Genomic DNA, 19,511 nt, shown 5'->3' on the forward strand with positions numbered 1-19,511 from the left:
AGAACTTCCCCTATCCAAATCAAACTTCAAACTCAATCACAGTCAAAAATGAAAATTTTCATTTTGTGACTTTAATACAAACTCTGGTTTGGTCAGGTTTTGCATGTATGTAACTGTAACTTCAGTTCCCACCTCCTATATTTTTTCCTGGAGAATGAGGTCATGGTTACATACTCCAGGATCCTAATGTTAAAAATCTAATCAAAAATAACCTAGCATATGTATTTGTACAGTTTCTTCTTTATTCCTGTTCATGTGCAGTTTCTCTATTTCCCTCCTGGGAGTACATTTCAATTTTACTCTCGTTTTCTGACCAAGATTGTTCCACTTCTCCGTGTAGGTACCTGCAGCTAGCGTTTATTATCCCTTATTCTTCTCTGCTTTCCTAGCACCACTCTCTAGTGTGACTGTTCAACTGGGTGGACAAGTGTGGTGACCTTTTGGTTTTGACTGAATGCCACAAAGCCTCTCACTCAAGTCAAAGCAGGGCAAAAGCTCTCTCCAGGGCCTCTGTTGCTTACAACTTGCAGGGGTATTAAGTAAACAGCGGCAGCCTGTGAGGCTAGCCTTGTACCTTTTCCTTCTTCTGTAACTACACATGCACAAAGAAAGGGCAATACATAATAAAACACAAAATACATGTATGCTGTAAATAGGTGGCATAGTACATACACAGAGGCCCAGTGGTTTTAAATTTGTATTTGGCATCCCATTTTCCTTTAATTAAAGAACTTCTATGGTTGTGGTCACTGAACTGACTAGCTCTCATGCCTTACACTAAAACAAAGTTCCCAGACACATTTGGCTCCTTTAGCTTCTACTGCTGCTAAAAGGCATCAAAATAGAATAGAGAAAATATAGCAAAAGTTTCAATCAAGATATTGGTTTTATATGGTCTGCAACTGGGAAGAGCATGTTTTGATTAACCTTGGCAAGTTTGATTTTTTCCATTCATGGGTATGCTTCAGGTTTAATTAGTTGTGGAAGTTCCATATATTTTTATCAATTTATAAAAGACTTAGAACGTTTCAAAGTTTTCAACAGGAATGCACAAAAGAACTTATTTCATTTACTGAAGCCTTGCGCCTGAAAACAGCAATGTTCCAAGTCCAAATAATTCAACTTTTGTCTTCTCTCAATGCTAGGATTCATTACTAATATTTTCTTCCATCTAAATCTAAGTAAGTCACCACACTTTGGATAATAAACAGCTAAAGGTGAATCATCAACATGATGTTAAGTACTTACCCCCCCAACATTAAACAGACTCCTGCTTATACTGCTACTTTTCTAAGCTCAAATAGACTTCTCTATATGTTACTAGCTGCCAATAGAAATTACAGTTAATTGGGCATAAAGAAGACTGTTTCCTCAATGAATGTATATGGTCAGTGTACTCTGCAGACTATTTTTTGACTAAGACTACATGAGTCATGTCTGTTAACATTGAGCATGTAATTCTTCAAAAGCCAACACATCTTGTAAGAAAACATCTACCTTATTTAAATGTCAATGTTTCAGAAAAGATTCAAGAGATGAAAGAAGTAGGGGTTGGGGATTTTTTATAATATAATACACAGCACAAACAAGTTAGTTCTGGTGGATTCTTACTATACAACTGAGCTGGAATGGAAAATACTGCCTTAAAGAGGTTCTCTGCTTTCTAAGGCTTAAGTGACAGAAAGCAGAATATTGTTTTTCCATAAGACAGCTCAAACTTACATGTGCCAGATTTCCAGTTCTGTGTCCTGAAAACAGGGAGAAATGAGGGATGGCCTGGTTTGTCCCAACTATTCTGCAGTTACTCTGTATCTGCACCGACTTAAAACCTCTACACTAAAACACAATTCATTTCATTTTCTAATAATGATGACTTCAGTACTGACCAAAAGAAGTTTTGCTTGTAGCACAAACTCTTGCCCTTTACTAGGCGTTGGCAGTCCCACTTGTAAGTATTAGAGAAATGCTATCCTTATAACCCTGCATTTCTGCTTTTCAGCTTTGTGCCAGAAGCCCCTGAAGTCCCACCACTCAACCTTCCATCAGCATAAGGCAGCACTGCCCCTGAACTGTGTCCCACCTTTTGCCATGCTCACACCCCTGTGGTGGGACAGATTCTGACAGTTTCACACTGCAACAGAAAAAAGAACTCAAACTCATCTGGCAAAAGTGGTGATGGCACATAACACAGGTAAAATCCTTAAGTTTTAGATTTTGAGTTTTATATTCTAGGAACCAACAAGTCCCCTTCCCAGAACTAATCACACATCATTTTACGAGAGGAGGTTACTATATACCAGGTTAATATGAAGCAATCAAGATATGTATTTATTTTTAGAGCTCCTTGGATTTTCTTTTATCTAGTCCACTTAAGACAAGACTATGGAAATACCTGGAGATTTTTCCTGGGGAATGTGTTCTAGCTCTTGGAAAAATTGTGCCATGCCAACACCACCATCTGCTGGACAAAACTGGCTCCCTGTCTCACAAAGCCCTGGGTGTTGAAAAGTAGATGGGGAGAAGGTAGAAGTGCATGACAGGTTTCTCATACATTCTACTGCCACTGACCTGGAGGTCCTGCTCCATTAGAAGAGACGAGATGCAAGGTAGAGAGACATGAGAGGTGTGCCCACACTGCACGCAAAGCTGGCAACCTCCAACAGAGCAACTACTGCAGAGCAAGCAGAGGGCTTAGCCTCCTAAGAAAACGGGTGCTACGAGACCTAACTGCTCCACCACATGGAATAGACTTAAGTATATTTTAGTCACTTTATTTGTATCTATATACATTACATTTTGATTCTCCAAGTAGTCAAGGCAGTTATTCTCAAATAGTTTAGTACATCAATTTTATAAAATACAACTGAACCAAGGTAGATTAGAAACACATACATTATGGTACATTAAGTGCTTTGAATAATGATTAGTCTGGCCACCTGCTAGTGAGTAATTCACTTGGTTTTGGTCATTCTCACAGAGGAGAACCCATTTCACAGGTTACTCCCCTGAGCCCAGAAGAGCTACTTAACCAGCAAGAGTCCCTCATGCTTTTGGGGGACAGAATGCATTGCTGGGACACTTCAAGGCATTCTGCTGTCTACACGATGAGTCAAAGCAAGTCATCACTTCTGACTGGGACAAGATTTAGACATTTGTGACAAGGCCTCATGTCAAAACAACAGAAGAGAAAGAGCCAGTATAGCTCTGAAGAAATGCAGTCTTCACCTTTGCAACTGAGATGTGCTTATACGCATATATACCAAATCTGTGTGACAAAGAAATAAAAAACTCTAATCAGAGGGCTCATGTAATACCCAGGCTGTTCCCCTAGGACATCCTTAGACATGCTGCAGGGACACAGACCTAACACAGGCCCACAAGGAGCTCTCTCAAGGATCTCTTCTGCATGAAGTATTGTTCTCCTTTTGAGAATGTCAGCTCTTGTAGAAAGTGAAATGCCAGGACAATTCTTATTCTGAAAAGGGAACATTTGAGGAGATCTGTTCAACTGCTGTGATTTGAACTAGAAATGCTTACAGCTTTATGTCGCACAGCATTCAAAGATGTCCCAATTCCAGCTGACTGCAGCTACTGTGTTACCCATGACTAGTAATTTGCTATTTACTCCAGTCTGGTCAGGACTAGCGTATCAATCACACCCTGACCCAAAGTTAGTTGTTGATGCCAGCTCAAGATCACTCCTGCAAATTTCTCCAACTGCTATAACTTCAGCCCAAAGAGGTAACAATTCACACATCTGGGCTGTGAGTTCACCTGCTGCTGGCCAGTGGAAGGTTCTCTCACTTTTACAGTGCTGAGGGCCTCATGCTGTCATGTACTGGGGAACATTAACTACAGTCAGATGATCATGTTGCTTTAGAGACAGCTGCTTGGGGCTCTGGAAGACAAGCAGTACAGAGCAGCCACAGATCACTGGAGTAAGGGTTACTGGTCACAGGACAGGGCTAGCACATCACAGCTCTACACTAACCTAGTGCAGATGCCATGACACTTGCCCATATCCATGCTCCTATCATCCAACCCACATACTGACAAAGGTGGAAGATAACATAACCAGCTGCTGCTGGGTCACCTTAGCTGGTCAGGCAAGTCAAGTTTTTTCCTTGTAAATTTTAGGAGGGTAAGGAAGAAGAACACATGTAAACTTCAACAGATTCAGGCTGCGTGGCATGCTCTTTCACATTGATGGACCAAGACAGAAGGTAGAAGCCACAGAAGTGAGAGTAGCATTGAGCTGATGGACTGGTTGGTTCCTCATTACACAAGGCCCCACACACAGTTATCCGTCCTGGCAGTACATTTCAACACAGAAGGCAAGATGTGTCCCAGAGATGGTCAGCTGTACCTGCTACACTGTGTTGGACCAAAAGGATTCTGGGCCAGAGGAAGCAAGAAGTACTGAGTCATCTTCCCACAGCACACATCACTGCAGCCTTCAACTCTGCACTCCCAGAAACAATGGCTACACTGTACAGAAGTGAGAATACTTTCACTTCTGCTGCTTCAAGGTCAGCATTTTTGCTCATCTTCCAGTAGAGCTTTGCAATGGAGTGGGGAAGACTTCTTCCAACACAAATGACTGTTGCTGCCTGGCAGCTCAGACCAGAGCTGCACTGATGGTTTTTGGAGCCAACAGTAGTTCAGTTCTCACTACTGGCATTTTCCTTTCTCAATGCTGCCCAACTGTCATTCCAGAACAGAGCCAGCACCATCTGCTGCAGAAAAAAATACTGAACAAAGGGGGAGTGAACAAAACATACATTTCAATCTATAGTTACAGTGAAAAGAAGATGGCATTACCAGGCAACTGGTCAGAACAAGCAAGTGGTCATAAAGAGCTATACTGTCCCAGACTCCACTTTCATCTGAAGTAAAAGGACAGTATTCTTGCCTTTCAAACTCATAAAACTCCCTCATGTTTACTGGCCTATATTACAATGAAGCTAAAAAGTAAACTCATTACCTACAAAAACAGGTAAAAATTAATAAAAATGGAAAGAAGTGCTTATTGTCATAACAAGAGATTCACAGATCTCTGCACATCCATCATACAAGATACCTGTTAGTTCAGGTTTTTCTTTTTACAGGAAAAAAAAGTCTAATACTGCTGAAGAGACAGTTTTCCCATTGGGACTGCACAGTGTGATGAGATTTGAATCCTCATTCTCATCAGCATGTCATGAATGCAAGAAAAACATTCTCTTGGCGAAGTTTCACCATGAGGTAAATTCATTGTTTGAAAGTCCTAGGTAACTGAAATGGATTTGAAGTGATCTGCAAGGAACAATGGTTTCATTAAAGAGAAAGTTGTCACTCTAAGGCAGTACACTTCATCTTGTCTAGCAACTTAGTGCCTTCTGCTAAGGAAAGCGTTTCATCAGTTTCAAAACTATAATTAATCAACCCTTGTTAAATTAAAGGGTATATTTTTTTTTAGTTACCTTGTTTCCAGGGATTTGGGCAACATTCAGATCAAAGTACAGTTTAGGATTGAAGGGCTATGTTTTCGGTTTTGCAGTATGCTGATGACTGACAACCCATTTTTATGGGATTCAGCCGAAATGAAATTATGACAGATAAAGACAGAGTTGTAGTTCAGTAATATAACTTAAAAGATGTAGTGATATGGCATTATAGATGTGGAGCTGCCTTTAAAAAAAAATCCCAATACAAAACCAACAGTTTACAGAACACAGGAAAAAAAATCGAAGCTACAGAGAATAAGCAGGACAAGTTATTCATGGATACTAAACAGGTCCGCTACAGACCACTGCAACAATAGCAGAACTTGGGAACTAACTTCATTCTTCTCTCACTCACCCACACTCCCAGAGCGGGGGTTTATGTCACATTTGCAGTACCACACATCCAATACAGAAACATGAGCTGCTCATATTCAACACTACTTAAGCAGTGCTAGACTTAGAGAGATCATGTACTTCTACACCATCATGAACTAGATAGTATCGGTTTCAGTGCTCTTACATGGAGATAGCATCACCTTCCCTACTGAAATAGGAAATGTCTCTTATCAATGCTGTTCAGTGGTACCTTACAGCTCAGATCCTTAGTGAGGCTGGTTCACTTATCAGCCTCTGAGATAGGATTAAAGTGCAACAAGCAGATTTCACACTTCACATGACGCATGTGGTCAGTGTAGACATGGAACTGCAATCTTACTGCTGGACAGACCACAGGAGGAGAGTGGCCTATAATGTCATTGTCCTCTTGTGCTTTCCCAATGTGGGCTTTATCTTAGCAATTCAGGCCCAGTCCTGTCCAATGGTCTGGCACCATGAGGAAATATTTGTCCATAGCTTCACAAAACCTGGTCCGGTACAGTTCTGGAGAGACCACAGTTGGCATCTTACCTAATGTGTAAGAGTCAAGAGTAGTTAGAAACAGGCTAAAGAATACACTGCAATACAGACAGATGTCATATGAGATTACAACACCAGACAGCATAATCAAGCACATCAAGTGTTCCCCTTCGCTTCTCTTTCCAGCCCTTCTCTTAATGCGTGGCCAACACTAGGCAACACTGCACAACAGGTATTCTACTCACTTCCACAGAGGGAACTCCTCAGCTTCTCAAAATATGGACAGGAGTCAATAATTTCATAAGGATTCCTCCACACTAACAGCTCAGGGTATATCTGATTTTCTGGACTCAGAAAACATCTGAAACCAGGCAGCAGTTTTTTGTTAGTATCTCTGTATGGGTGACTAAGATTGTATGTGAGTAGTTGGTAACAAGAAACAGAAAAGAACAGCCTAATCAGTAGGTGGCCTTTATCCCGTTCCCAGGAATTATAGTACTTAAAGGGTAACGTACGGAGGCAGAACAATGTATTAATTTTTCTGAAACTTGTTATTCCTTTGCCTGTTCTGGACAACTTAATCTAGTGTTGCAAATCTGCATGGTGGGGAAGTTGTGGCTTTATTAGCCCAGTTATTGGAAGCTTCCAGGTAACAAGGAAACATGATCAAAAGCTTTACATTCATTCTGGACTTACCTTGTCCTCCCAAGATGCCAGTTGACTTCACCACCATTTCAAGCTTTTTGTCCCAGGTAAAAGTGCGAATATAGTCTGTTGCAATTAAAAAAAAAAAAAAAATTCTGCACACAAACATGTTGTATCTGCTATAACTCAAGTAATGCTGTTCTAAAATGTATTTATTTCCTCTCAAAAAAGGCAAGAAATCAGTAGGCTTCCATAGCCAGAAGAAATTCAGTGTTCCCCCTACCAGTTGCCTCACTTTCCAGAGCATTGATTATATTTGGGTGGAGTGAATATGATATCTCAAAAGCCCAGCGAGATCACAATCAACTCTTCCTGCCTCTACAAACACAGACTGCCCAGGCATGTCTGTCTTTATCCACATTAAGAGTTTCAAGGGCTCATTTACAAGAGTCACTTAGCTGATCCTCATCCCAGAAACATTATCAAGAAGCCCCACTTCACTGTAACAGCTCCCACTACTTTACTGCAACAACTAGCAGCATCAAGACTTGGACACCTATCCATTCAAGCCAGTGGTATTCCTCATCATCACAGCCACCTACAGGCTTGATAACAGAACTCAAACACTTTTCACTTCATCATATGGAGGACTGAAACACCACCAGCAACCCTAACTGGAAGAGGGGGCTGCAAGGAGAAGACTTCAGAATTGTTTCCAAGCCCCTTTCAGAGAAAATTTGCACAGTCATTAAAAGCACATGAACATTTTGGCCTGCAAACCTAAAGTTGCAGTAAGTCAAGTTTTTCATTACTGGGTATCATTATCTCCTTACATTTGACTACAACTGTCATTATACAATTTTGAATTTACTGCTTCTAGACTTACAAAAGGCCACTGTAAGGATCCACATTTCACCTCAGCTGTGCTTTATACAGAAGTCATCCAGACCTGCCAGTCTTAAGACTTATCCATTTATCTGAATACTCTTTGAAAATGCTCCCTTAGAGTGCTTTGGGACTGATATCTTCAATTTGTGCACTAACTACTGTCACTTCATGACCCAAGGCCCAGAGCTCCACACAACAGGGCCTACAAATAAAATAAAGTCTTCACAGCTCCTCACACACCTAACTTACTTGTTTCCTGTCTCACATTAGGATCTAAAATAGGTAAAGATTCCAACCTCAGATTCAAACTCAGTCCAAGCTCATGGTTTTTAGTTCTACCCCTGCCTCAAATTTAGCTTGAGTACTTTTTCAGCTCTAAGGGTACCATTCAGAGAACATCATGATAGCCTGATACAGCAGGCATGTTCTCTCTTCTTGAGGATACTTGTTTAAAACAAGCTCCTTCAAATCATGAACAGCTGTTCTCACCACAGTGAAGGAATAGTTAGCTTTAAACATCACATAAAATACACTCTTTAATCAGGTAAGACTTTACATGGGACAACAAAAAGCCACATGTACAGAAGAAGAATCTCATCCCATTTTTCCAAATATGCAGGAGTCTACAAAACTAGAAAGTTATAAAAACTTGTAGTTCTTTGTAACTGGGATGTCAGTTCTCAACTAAAAGTGTTATTAGAATGGCTTTCAAGCAATATCAGAAAAAGAGTAATCCAGACCTCCTGGCTTGAGATGTCATCTGGAGGCATTTCCAAGCTAGATTTCAAGACCATCTCATTTCCAAGAGTCACTTCCACATCCTGCAAAATGACTTCATCGCCAAGTCTTTTGCACAATACAAGTTCACCCATCTAAAGATAAGGCTCTACTTCCCAGTCACAAGTCAGAGGACGTGGAAAGGTAATTACTGCATTGCCACCCATATTATCCTGTGACATTTAACTTCCCTCTTCCATCCCTGCCAGTGTTGTTTCTCCTTAGAACCCCTCCACAAAAGTTAAAATTCAACTGGCTATGTAAACATTACTCATCTTAACTTTAAAGATTAAACACATAAAAGCATAGAAATAACCTTCCCTACTTCAACTGGAGTCAAAGTGTAGGTTAAATACCAACTTGACTGCTTTTTCACTACCTGTGAGGCCTCCTGCATACATTCCTAGTAATGCTAATGCTAACAAAAGCTCATACATGAGCTGGAGAGAAAACCTCCTGCCTCCCCTTTGAATACCCATGAGAGGTGAGGGTGGTATTCCATCAAGGAGAAGACAAGCTTTCCTGACACACATCTCTGTGGTGGTGGTAGAGTTCTAAGAGTACTACAAACACTTAAACAGAAGAAAGCAGTTTCACCATCTGAAAGCAAGAAAATACAAAAAAGATAACCTACCAATGATCCCAACAACCAGCTCATTGTTGGTATCATCACGACCCACCAGCAGGGAATAGTCAATGATGAGGTGGCTGGAGAGGAACTGGGAATCACTGTGTATGGAAGCTCTCAGCACAGCCTTGCAATGGGAACGGATGTACAAAGGATTGTCCCGGACCATCTTCAGAAGGTTCTCATCCAGCAGGACTAGATCACAGCTTTCCTTGCCTGTGTCCGTTTTAACATTTCTATTCCGGAGGGAGCCCTTCAGGTCAAAAACCTGCAAATGGAGAACAGCGCTAGTTTGTTCCATTGTTCTGCAATATTAAAGACTTCAACATACCTAACTACAGTGTCTGAGAAGGCAGCATGGCAGGCAACTCTTTCCTTCTCTGCAGGAAGACAGTTAACAAAAAATATTTTCATACTACAAAAATTAAAGTTTCCTGAGTGAAGAGTAGCACGTAAGCCTACACAAAAGCTCTGGCACCTCAATTCACGAATTTTAGGCAAGTTATTTCATTAATATTTAGCCTAACTTAAGGTAAAAAGGGTGTCCCTTTTTATATTGTATGGCTAAACTTTTTCTAGCCAGCTTCTACAGACTCAAATGCTCACAAAGGTAAAGCCATTGAAGAGGCATGTGGTTCTTGCATGAAGCACTGTTTAACATCTGTTCACAAGGCAAGGGACAGATCATCATTAGGCTGGAAAGGATCTCTGCGGGTCTCCAGTCCAATGCTCTGCTTGAAGCAAGTCCTGTTAGAGAAGGTTGTTCAAGCCCTGTCCAGTTAACATTTGCCTAACTTCAGGGACAGAGCTCACAGTCTCTTTGGGTCTCTGTTCTAGTGCCTGACTGCCCTCACGATTTAAAACACAGAAAGAAAATCCACAACCACATCCTTTACATCTACCTAGAATTCCCTCAGTTCACTTCCTCCCACAAATATCCCCTGTTTGAGGTCAGGCACTGGGATGGAAGGTGGAAAGAATTGATACCATCTCGTTTTGGAAGCAACATTTGTTTGAACTTTCTTTTCAGCATCAACTCTGTATTTGAACAGAATTTTCCCCCAGTCATTTTGACCCCCACTCATTCTATGCATCATAAAGGTCACTTTTCCTTTACTAAGAGTAAGACTGAACTCAAAATGTTGTCCCACACATGAAGTGGTTCAGAGTGAGAACAGCAAGTTCAAAATGTTATTAGTTTCCTCACCACTACACAGTAGATCACCATCTCTGTTGGTGAGGCTCTCCTTCTAAACAAATTAGTCTGCAATCCCAGTTAGTTCTTCTAAAAGCTTTGCAAAAAAGGTTTCACATTTTCCTAGTTTGGTTGGCAATGCTTTCTCTCAGACACTGGAGATGCAGGGACAAATAAGACTTCTAAAAACTGAAGCCTGCACTACAGCTATCTGAACTAGCCTATATAGGCATCAAGTTAGCGAGGATCACATAACAAGGAAATAGGCACAAACTCTCCTTTGAGCCGTGGTAGATGTGGACAGTACATGGAAACTTAAAAGTTACCTAGATGGCTACTGGTAACCCTGCTCTTGCTCCCAGTCAGAACTGCACTGCAAGGGAATGGAACACTTGGTTCTTACCTGAGCCATTTTCCTGCCATAGAAAAGGTTTTCCATGACAAGCAGATCCAGCTTCTTTTCAGTATTATTTTGAGAGTTCTTGTATCCAATTCGATATACCCCAAGGATTTTGGCCAGTGCTGTGGGTTTCTGATAAAGAGAAGACATGGGGTAAGATCTCTGTGTACAGGAAATCAGCCAATACTAGGTGCCCCACTGTTCTGTCTATGTATTACAGCTTAGAAGTTCTATCAGAATTCCCACTTTTCATCTTAAATACACATTATTAGTACAACTCATACCCTCTGACATTTTCTTTTACTTAACTAAAAGGGTTAATGGAAACTGTTACTAGTCTGTGAAATAAAGAACACTGCCTAAAATAAAAGTCTTTTAAAAAAATACCTTCTGCTGAACTGCATTAATGATGTAAGTGAAGTAGTGTGGAGCAAAGTCAAGGAACGACTGGACTTCCAGACGAGGCATCTGCTTCAAGATGAATCTATCATCTGTTTTAACATCAGACAGAGGCAACAGGGTTACATATAGTAAGTAATGTATTCTTCGCAAGCTCTTTAGGATTGTTGCACAGCTGAAGTGCTTTGAAAAATTAAAAGGACTGCAATTCCCTTAAATCCTTAGCTACAGAAGCTCGTTTCTAGAAACTTTTTTAATTCATATAGTCTGAATTTCAGCCTTTCTGCATTTCAGCCTTCTAGCAAATCAGGGAGAAGAGACTGCCTGAGTTAGATTTACCTCAGCTATATGGGCTTCTTACACAGACAACAAGAAAGAGCCTACAGACCCTTCCATTCAAGACTTGTTTAAAGTAGGGGCCTAGAATCAGCCACACTTAAAAAAAAACCAACCCTATAATCAACTATAGCATGTGGGATTGTAAGAAACACTGTCTCTCTAATAATCAGTTTTCCTTGAATTATGCTTAAGTTTTTGTTTTCTGAAACCTGCCTAAGACAGTACAACCCTCCTGCTCAACTGGCCTCCCTAGCTGCTACTACTGAAAAACAGAACTACAATATGTTCCTCTGCACATATAAAGAGACAAACAGTCTGATATTGAAGACCCCAGAAAATCCACTTAACTTTCCATTCTGAGTGGCCACTTCTATCAGCAACCCTCTGGCTAGAGGTAATCAGGGGTTACACAAAACACTAACCACCACCATCCCCAAATAATACTCTCTAATTAGGAAGGGGGAAGAAGCTGCATTTACCCTCAGTCACATAGAACGCAGCCCCAGATTTGCCACCTCGTGCCTGCCAGGGCATAGAGTGAGAGAGGGAGCGGATGAAATCCTCTTCACTGCTCCCTAGTATTACTTCACGCATCTTATGAAACTCGCCAGCATAATAAATCCGGCAGTAGAACTTGGCATTCGCATCTGAAAACTCTGCAAAAAAAGGTCTTCCTCAATAACAGCATGTAATACCCATACTTGAGATGATACTTAAGAAATTTTACTGATGTCTAGAAGAATATTATTGTGCTAAACATCCCTCTCTCATGCCTACTGTACTTTGGAAATTTAAACCAATATGATTTAAGTGAAAAACTTACAGGAAAATCAACCCCCTTTAGGTTAGCTCACAGTATATGCCATAGGAAAGTGTCCAGACAAAATATCAATTGAAAAAAAAAGTTTTATGGGGTATTTTTGCAACAGATAGATTGATTATAATAAGTAAAAACTGCATTACTCTGTTCTTTATTTGTTTTTTCTTTACTGCCCAATACAAAGAAAAAATAATTATTAAGTTCAACATTTCCATTACATTTGCATGAAGAAAAGAGTTTGTCAGCTAAGACTTCAAGTTATTATTTACAACTACTCACGGAGTTCCACATGGGGATTCACCAGCTGTTTCTTCTGTCCGTCTCCTCCATCTATGTCATCTGAAGGCATAAAGGGACCATTCAGTCAGGGTTGTTCATTATTATTACTGAGAAAGCCATGTAAGATACTACTTGTAAACTCACATTACAAGAAAAATATTTTATTTTTTGAAGAACACAGAGGGAACTATACATAGGGAATTGGAGATACAGCTAGAATTGTATGACACAATATGTATGCTAGAAGGGCACTGCTGTTCACAGAACACACGACTACAAACTTCCTGTTTTTTCTTCATTCAGTTTCCGTGAGCTGAAATAATGAAAGTTAACTAGGAAGCAAGGAAGAGAGACTGGGCTGCTTAACTAGTCTCAATCCAAAGCCCTTCAAGCCCATACTACTCAATGTCCCTATAGTTACCAGGATTTGAAAGACTATTTCCCTTCTCATAAAGCAAAGCAATGTCTTTAGGAGAAAGCTGCATTTGATGCTTAAATGGTTCATTTTCAATGGATGTTGAGTAATTGTGGACTGTTGAAAAAGTATGAGCAGGAGTGCATTCTGGGCCCTACAAGTATGAAGGAGGTCTGGGACAAGTAAGACTCCAAGACAGAAGACGGACTCAGCAGTCTTGTACCTTGAGGGTCTACTCCTTGGTTTTCTGCTCCCTCTTTGCCCATCTGTCCAACCTGGTAATAGGCACTGTCAGCACCACGTAAGGTCTCTTTCTTCTGGGATGACAGGTCCGGGCTTTTCCCTCCCGTGCCACGGAAGAAAGACAAAACACCAGATGGCTTCTTTGCTACAGCAAAAATTAATGAAGAAGTTGGCCTTGGAATTTCCACAGGTAGTTTAACAGAAGCATGACTCATTCTCCATTCATTGTTCTAACTGGAGGAATGATGTCATTCAAGTAACTCATTTGCTACTCCTCTGACAACCAAGGTCTATCAAGCTAGCCAATTTAGTGTTACAAGTAACATTCCAAAATTTTAAAACACAGACCAAGCACGAGCATCTTTAACAGAATAAGAACCTCACCTGTCCTTTTCAAAATATTTTAATTGCCCTATTTTTAAAGAAGGCAGTTCCAAAAGAGATTAAAACATATTATTGGGCATCATACACCACTGAACAGGCTAGACTCAAAGCAACCCAAGGTCCACTACATCATACCATTAAATCAGGGAATGACAGTCTGATCTCATAAGAATCAGAGAAAGCCATCATGGGCATAGACTTCAAAAACCAAACACCCCCCCATCATTTTCTACATCAAGTCAACTCTAAGACTAGTCACAATTTCAACTCAAAATGCATTTTCTTTCTTCTAACTTAACTTCCACAAGAGCTAGAACCCAGGTTAAGTGCATTCGAGTCTGAGCTGAGATTAGCATCACGGATATGATTTTGGCAAAATAGCCTTACACTGTTCTGGTTCTGCATTGCGATTTGAAGGTCCCATGTTAGCCTCAGGCAGGCGGACAGGGCTACTGCTTTTTGGTTTGCTGTCTGAGATGCTGAAAGGAGAAAGAAAAAAAAAAAGTAATGAGACCAACAAATACTGCCACTCAGAACACTACTGCTTTACTCCTGTACATTTATTTCTCCTCCATGCCTATACACTAAGTACTGCTAAGGGAAGAGAATACAGCTTAAAGTTGTAATGGTGTGGGATTCTCCCAAGTTGTCCTTCTCCACCTCCCAGAGAAAAACCTCTCAGGACCCCATAGCAACAGTTCCATCCATCACCACAGGAAAGGTAAGCAGGCCCAGTGGTTCCTACCACACACAGTCAAGAGATCAGGTGATGGAGCCAGCACAGTCCAACATAAAATGGTAAGTCAGATACTGCAACTATGTATCGGTTACACGGAACATATCAGATGCCATCAGAAAGCAGGGAACCTAGTAGAGGCATTTTTTAAGGGTCTTTCCCCATCCTAGTTTTGGCTTATTCAGCTACAATCACTGTGCCTTCGCTCTATGTGCTGCAGTTCCTGCATGTAACCTGTTTGGCTGTAGTCCCTCTTCAGAGCTGTTCTTCAGAGATGCTTTGGACAAGTCATCCAGGGCATTTCTGTACTCCTTGCAACTGAAGGGAGGAAAAAAAAACCAAAACCAAAAATTAAAAATAATAATAATAATAATAAACATACAAACCAGTCAGCTGTTCTCTGGTAGACTCTGTAACACCAACACAGAGATTCAGCTCAGAGACAAAAGTAGAAAAACCTCTTCTTCATTTTTTCTTGCAATTAGAATTTAGTTCCCTTAGAACAAAATCTGATCTAGATCATACTGCAGGAAACCATCCTCCCACCTTGTTTCTCCCTCTCCCACAAATTAAGAATGTGCTTCTTAAAGTCTCCTGCCTTGGGACATGCAAACTCCAAGATTTACTGAAGCAGCTGTTTTGGAGAACTGAGTAGTAGCAAGAGCTGCTACGACCGAAAGCAGGTACAGGATGGACTGCAATAGGCAACAACAGTTAGGTGTTCATATCTCAGTTGCACTTCCTGCAGGCTGGAGAGCTGAGGAAAATTTAGTTGCACTTCTTTCTCTGACAATATCACATTACAGGGACCACTACACAACTAATTCATTTTTGTGTACAATCCAGCTGCAAGTTGGAAAAGCTACTTTCCGTATCTCAGTAGTAAAAAGAGAGAACTTCAGCTCTGGCAGAAACTCTCAACACATCTGAGTAAAGAAATTCTGTCATGCTTGTTCCCTACCATTAGGATTTAAATATTCCTTGCAAAAGTACATGTGTCAGATAAACAGCAAAGTCACACCAGTACCTGAGAGCAAAAGCTATGATGGAGCTTGGTTCTTTCTCGCAGACTGCAATAGGTACACGTTCATGCTCATACATTAGGTAGTGCTTATCCGGGTCACTAAATGGAAAGGTTAAATTTTGGTCAAAAAACAGATCTTATCACTGCACTCCCAGGCACAAGCTGCAAGTCTCAGCATGGAACCAAAGCTCCCCAAATCAGCTTCTCCCAAGAGACACATTCATAGCTATGTGGTTAAATCTAAATAGTAATGTGTTAGGGCAATCAGCACTTCAAGCAAGATGCTTATATCAGAAGATCAGCTCCAAGTTAGAGTATGAGTCTATTTCTGTTTAGCAGACACTGTTTCTAATGGCACCAAAACCCGTCTGTGTTTGTTTTACCTGTCCTGCAGAATAGCCTGCAGATAGAAGTTAGGAGACAAACCTGGACTCTTTTCTGAACAAGCAGTCTAGCACAGAAAATTCCCAAAGCCTCCTGGGTTTCTGTAAGATTTTCTTTTACTTATCTGTAGGGTCCAGTCATTTAACTTTTACCTCATTAGCTCCACTACGTTAGGCATTTACTATGGCCTCCACCACTACCCTGGGGGTAGGATTCAGAAGTTAAACTCAGGCTGCCAAACGTTAGGCTTATGTCAAACAAGAAACACTACAAAGCATGCAGACCAAGTAGCTGAAAGACTTTCCAGCCTGCCCATTTTCACGTGAGAGGGGGACTTGAGAGCACATGCAGTAGCCATTGAACCTGACCTACACCCAGACAATGCCAATTTGAGTCCAACCCTTGGAAGAGGTCTGGAAGCAAAAACAAGAGGCAGGCATGTAGCTTTAGTAAGTCTTTGCTAAGGAAAGACATTTTTGCTCCCTTCCTGCAATAATGAAGTTAGAAGGCACCTTTCTTCCCCTTCTCCCCACCCCTTCACCTCCCACAAGAGTTCTGAGGAGACATGCCTGCTAGGAGGAGGAGAAACTGATAATGTATATGCACAAGGCTCCATCATTAATAAGAAAAGCCAGTAACCTACAAACACCTAGAAGGGACACAGAAAACTTCTTGCCCTGAGGAAGTTTTGCAGCTTATTCAGAGGCAAACCCAAGTAATGACTTAAATTATACTGAGCAAAGGAAGCATGCAGGGCTGTGTTTGCAATTTGATCAGTTCGCTAATTTTGTACATCATATATATTATGCAGTACTTACAAGGGAAATGGAATGGGGTTATAGTTGTTTCCAGGCAAAAAGTTAGCCAAAATAGCTTTCATAGTAGACTTCTCCTTCACTTGGCTGTCCGTAGATCCCAGTGAGTGTCCATCAAACACATCTGGAACAGAGAAGTTAAAGTCTGCATCACAATACCAAAGTCCAAGCTGTAAATTCCAAAGGAATGCTGCAGACCATAGAACGATATCGATTTACTGCTTCCTAAACAGATGTCATACACTTTCCACAGAGAAGCAAGAGAAAGAATACAAGACCACAACTGAACAATACCTTCTGAGCTGCTTGTTGTATCCTGTTCAGACAGTGTGTTGGCACCAGTCGTGTGCTCTGATACAACCTCTGGAGGGGTTGGCAGCTGAAGATGGGTGGAGCCTGCGGAGCTCTGACTTGATAAAGTAGTCAGGAAACGATCCTCTAAGAGTACAAGAACAGTTAAGGACACAAGAAAGCATTTTACATGACTGTCAGAAGTTATATTGTTTCCTCCCAGGTCAAGGTATCACCTGTGTCTACTTTCAATAAGTTTTTACTTAGAAAGCAGGTAAGGCCACCCAGAGTAAAGAAATGGGCAAGCTGATCAATGTAGCACATAATCTCCAGAAGATGCATACACTTTTACCTACCACCTTCAGTTCTCACAACCTCTCAGTATGGTTACGTTGGTTTTGGCTGGGACAGAGTTAATTTTCTTCATGGTTGTTACTATAGGGTTCTGTTATATCATAGCTTTCAGTTAAACTGAATTTCTAATAATTACTGTAGCTTTCTTACTATCAAGAGTTTTTAGTTACCTAGACTTTTAATAACCTGGACCCTCAGTAGGTCAAATTCATAATAATCAGCGTATACAATAATCATAATCTAGACTCAGAGCTTACCTAAAGAACATGAGTCACTGTCATATTTAGAAAGCCTCTGAAAGCTTTTAAACTCAAGTTCGAAGGAAAACTCTTGCTGGCCAATTTAGTATCTCATTAGTAATTCAGCTTCATATTAGAAGACAATTTTGGTTTTTATAATAGTAAGTTAGAAATTGACTCATTCTCATCTGACACAATGGAAATTCACTATTTCTCTAAATTATCAAATTTGAAAAAGATCTCTCATGTTATGTCAGGGAAAGGGTTACAACAAGCTTTTTTGGTAGCTTAAGAAATACAAATAAATAAATTAACAACAGACCTTTGTCTCCATTTTGCAGTGCTGGAGAAGCATTGCGTGGGGAAGCATCCATGCTACTGATCTAGGCAAAATAACAAAATACCAAAGTTGATGCCAAGCTCTTTATAGCTGTATCCCTTCCTCTGTGGAACACTTGCAAAAGCAGATGTACCACAATACAGCACTCCGACCCCCTGCACTGTCACTGTTATCTGCCACCACAAAGAAAAAAACAAGGCAACAGCAACCCACCTTCACATGACGTTTATGAGTGCTATCATCTCTGTGTGCTGCTTTAAAGACTACACTCTTCCTCTGTATAAACCTAGTTGCTGCTAGATCAAGGTTAGGTACATTTTAGCATCTAACAAATGTGTTAAATGGAAAGGACACGCATGCATGCAGTAGAGCAAATCCAGGGTCTCAGGGGGTTTCTTAGTGCACCTTGCTGATATTAGAACTATTGGGAGTTCAGCCTTTCTGTATGATGTTTATATTTGCACTGCCTTGTAGTCTGGACATTTACTCAGAGTACCAGCTCCCCAGAGGATGGTTGTTCAGCATCCTGGCAACTGTACTCATTACACAGAGCTCTTGAGGCAGCAGTCCAAAATCATTTATCCATCCCCTCAGCCAGTTCCCACAGGACACACCACATGACAGAGATGAATCTGCAAATTCATTATCAGTCCTTCCTGTGTTCTTTGCTCTGCCTCTCCTAATAATTTTTGCCTTTCCTTTTTCACAACGGATAAACCTGATGGGCAACAGCCTAGAGTCTAATGAGGTGACCTCCTTCCTATCTAGGCATACACCTGGCACTGAATGCTCCAATCCACTGTCAGTATTCAGATGAACTCTACACAAACCACAGAAAATCATCAAATCCTATTCATACTTAGTCTTCTGTCTAATACAGGTCTTGGTTCACATCTTTAGGAAAAGATACATATACACTAATATGCAATGCAAGCTTTCACAGTTGAAAACTACATGATGCAGTAAAACAAGTTCATTAAGTGAACTGAAGCCAGTCTTAAGACTATTATTTTGCCCTACAAAAAAAACCAAAATTAAGTAGCTTCTAGCCTGCTACTCATACCTTGCTTTCTTCACCTTGCCTCAGTCTCCCAGGGCTGGGTGGTACTGATGGACGCTTTCTCCCTTTCTCTTGTTGGAAGAGATCCTGCAGTCTTCAAGGAAGCAAAACAAGAAAACCCACCAAAAAACCCAAAGAAAAAATTAATCAAAAGATAGGTTACAGGTATTAGCTGTGAAAGTATTCCCCATCCTAGAATACAGCCGAGAATGACTTCCTAAGTCTTTACTGCGAACTCAGGTAGCTGCTAACATGTGCCAAAGCTATGTTTCAAATGTCGAAAACCAGAACATTTTCTTTACCTCCGAGACATTTTCACCCAATTAATTGCTTTCCCATGCTTCTCTCTTCCTCCTTTATTCAAATGACACTTTATCCTCACAGATGCAAGGTGCGCTCTACAATGCAACACTTATCTGACCTTAAATGACTGTGTTCCAATCAACCAGTTCTACTGGTATTAACCAGTAGAACATTCAGCACAAGCTGTCATAACACACTCTATACAGCAACTG

At 40.7% G+C, this 19,511-nt stretch overlaps 1 protein-coding gene across 1 annotated transcript in view; it reads right to left on the reverse strand.

Annotated features, from left to right (window-relative positions):
* Positions 1-6,119: 6,119 nt before the first annotated feature.
* The window catches only part of PIKFYVE (phosphoinositide kinase, FYVE finger containing), a 60,738-nt gene continuing 47,346 nt past the window's right edge, over positions 6,120-19,511 (reverse strand). Inside the window, exons 27-41 of the mRNA XM_010081240.1 lie at positions 19,000-19,090; positions 17,919-17,979; positions 17,007-17,150; positions 16,716-16,836; positions 15,517-15,612; positions 14,724-14,807; positions 14,141-14,232; positions 13,350-13,514; positions 12,712-12,771; positions 12,092-12,268; positions 11,262-11,365; positions 10,878-11,006; positions 9,286-9,547; positions 7,038-7,112; positions 6,120-6,392 (exon numbers count right to left, since the gene is read on the reverse strand). Coding sequence (XP_010079542.1) covers positions 6,277-6,392; positions 7,038-7,112; positions 9,286-9,547; positions 10,878-11,006; positions 11,262-11,365; positions 12,092-12,268; positions 12,712-12,771; positions 13,350-13,514; positions 14,141-14,232; positions 14,724-14,807; positions 15,517-15,612; positions 16,716-16,836; positions 17,007-17,150; positions 17,919-17,979; positions 19,000-19,090 — 1,777 coding nt within the window. The 3' untranslated portion in view covers positions 6,120-6,276. The remainder of the gene's footprint in view (positions 6,393-7,037; positions 7,113-9,285; positions 9,548-10,877; positions 11,007-11,261; positions 11,366-12,091; positions 12,269-12,711; positions 12,772-13,349; positions 13,515-14,140; positions 14,233-14,723; positions 14,808-15,516; positions 15,613-16,715; positions 16,837-17,006; positions 17,151-17,918; positions 17,980-18,999; positions 19,091-19,511) is intronic.

The sequence above is a fragment of the Pterocles gutturalis genome, unplaced genomic scaffold, assembly GCF_000699245.1.
Source record: "Pterocles gutturalis isolate BGI_N339 unplaced genomic scaffold, ASM69924v1 scaffold19016, whole genome shotgun sequence".
Taxonomy (NCBI): Eukaryota; Metazoa; Chordata; class Aves; order Pterocliformes; family Pteroclidae; genus Pterocles; species Pterocles gutturalis.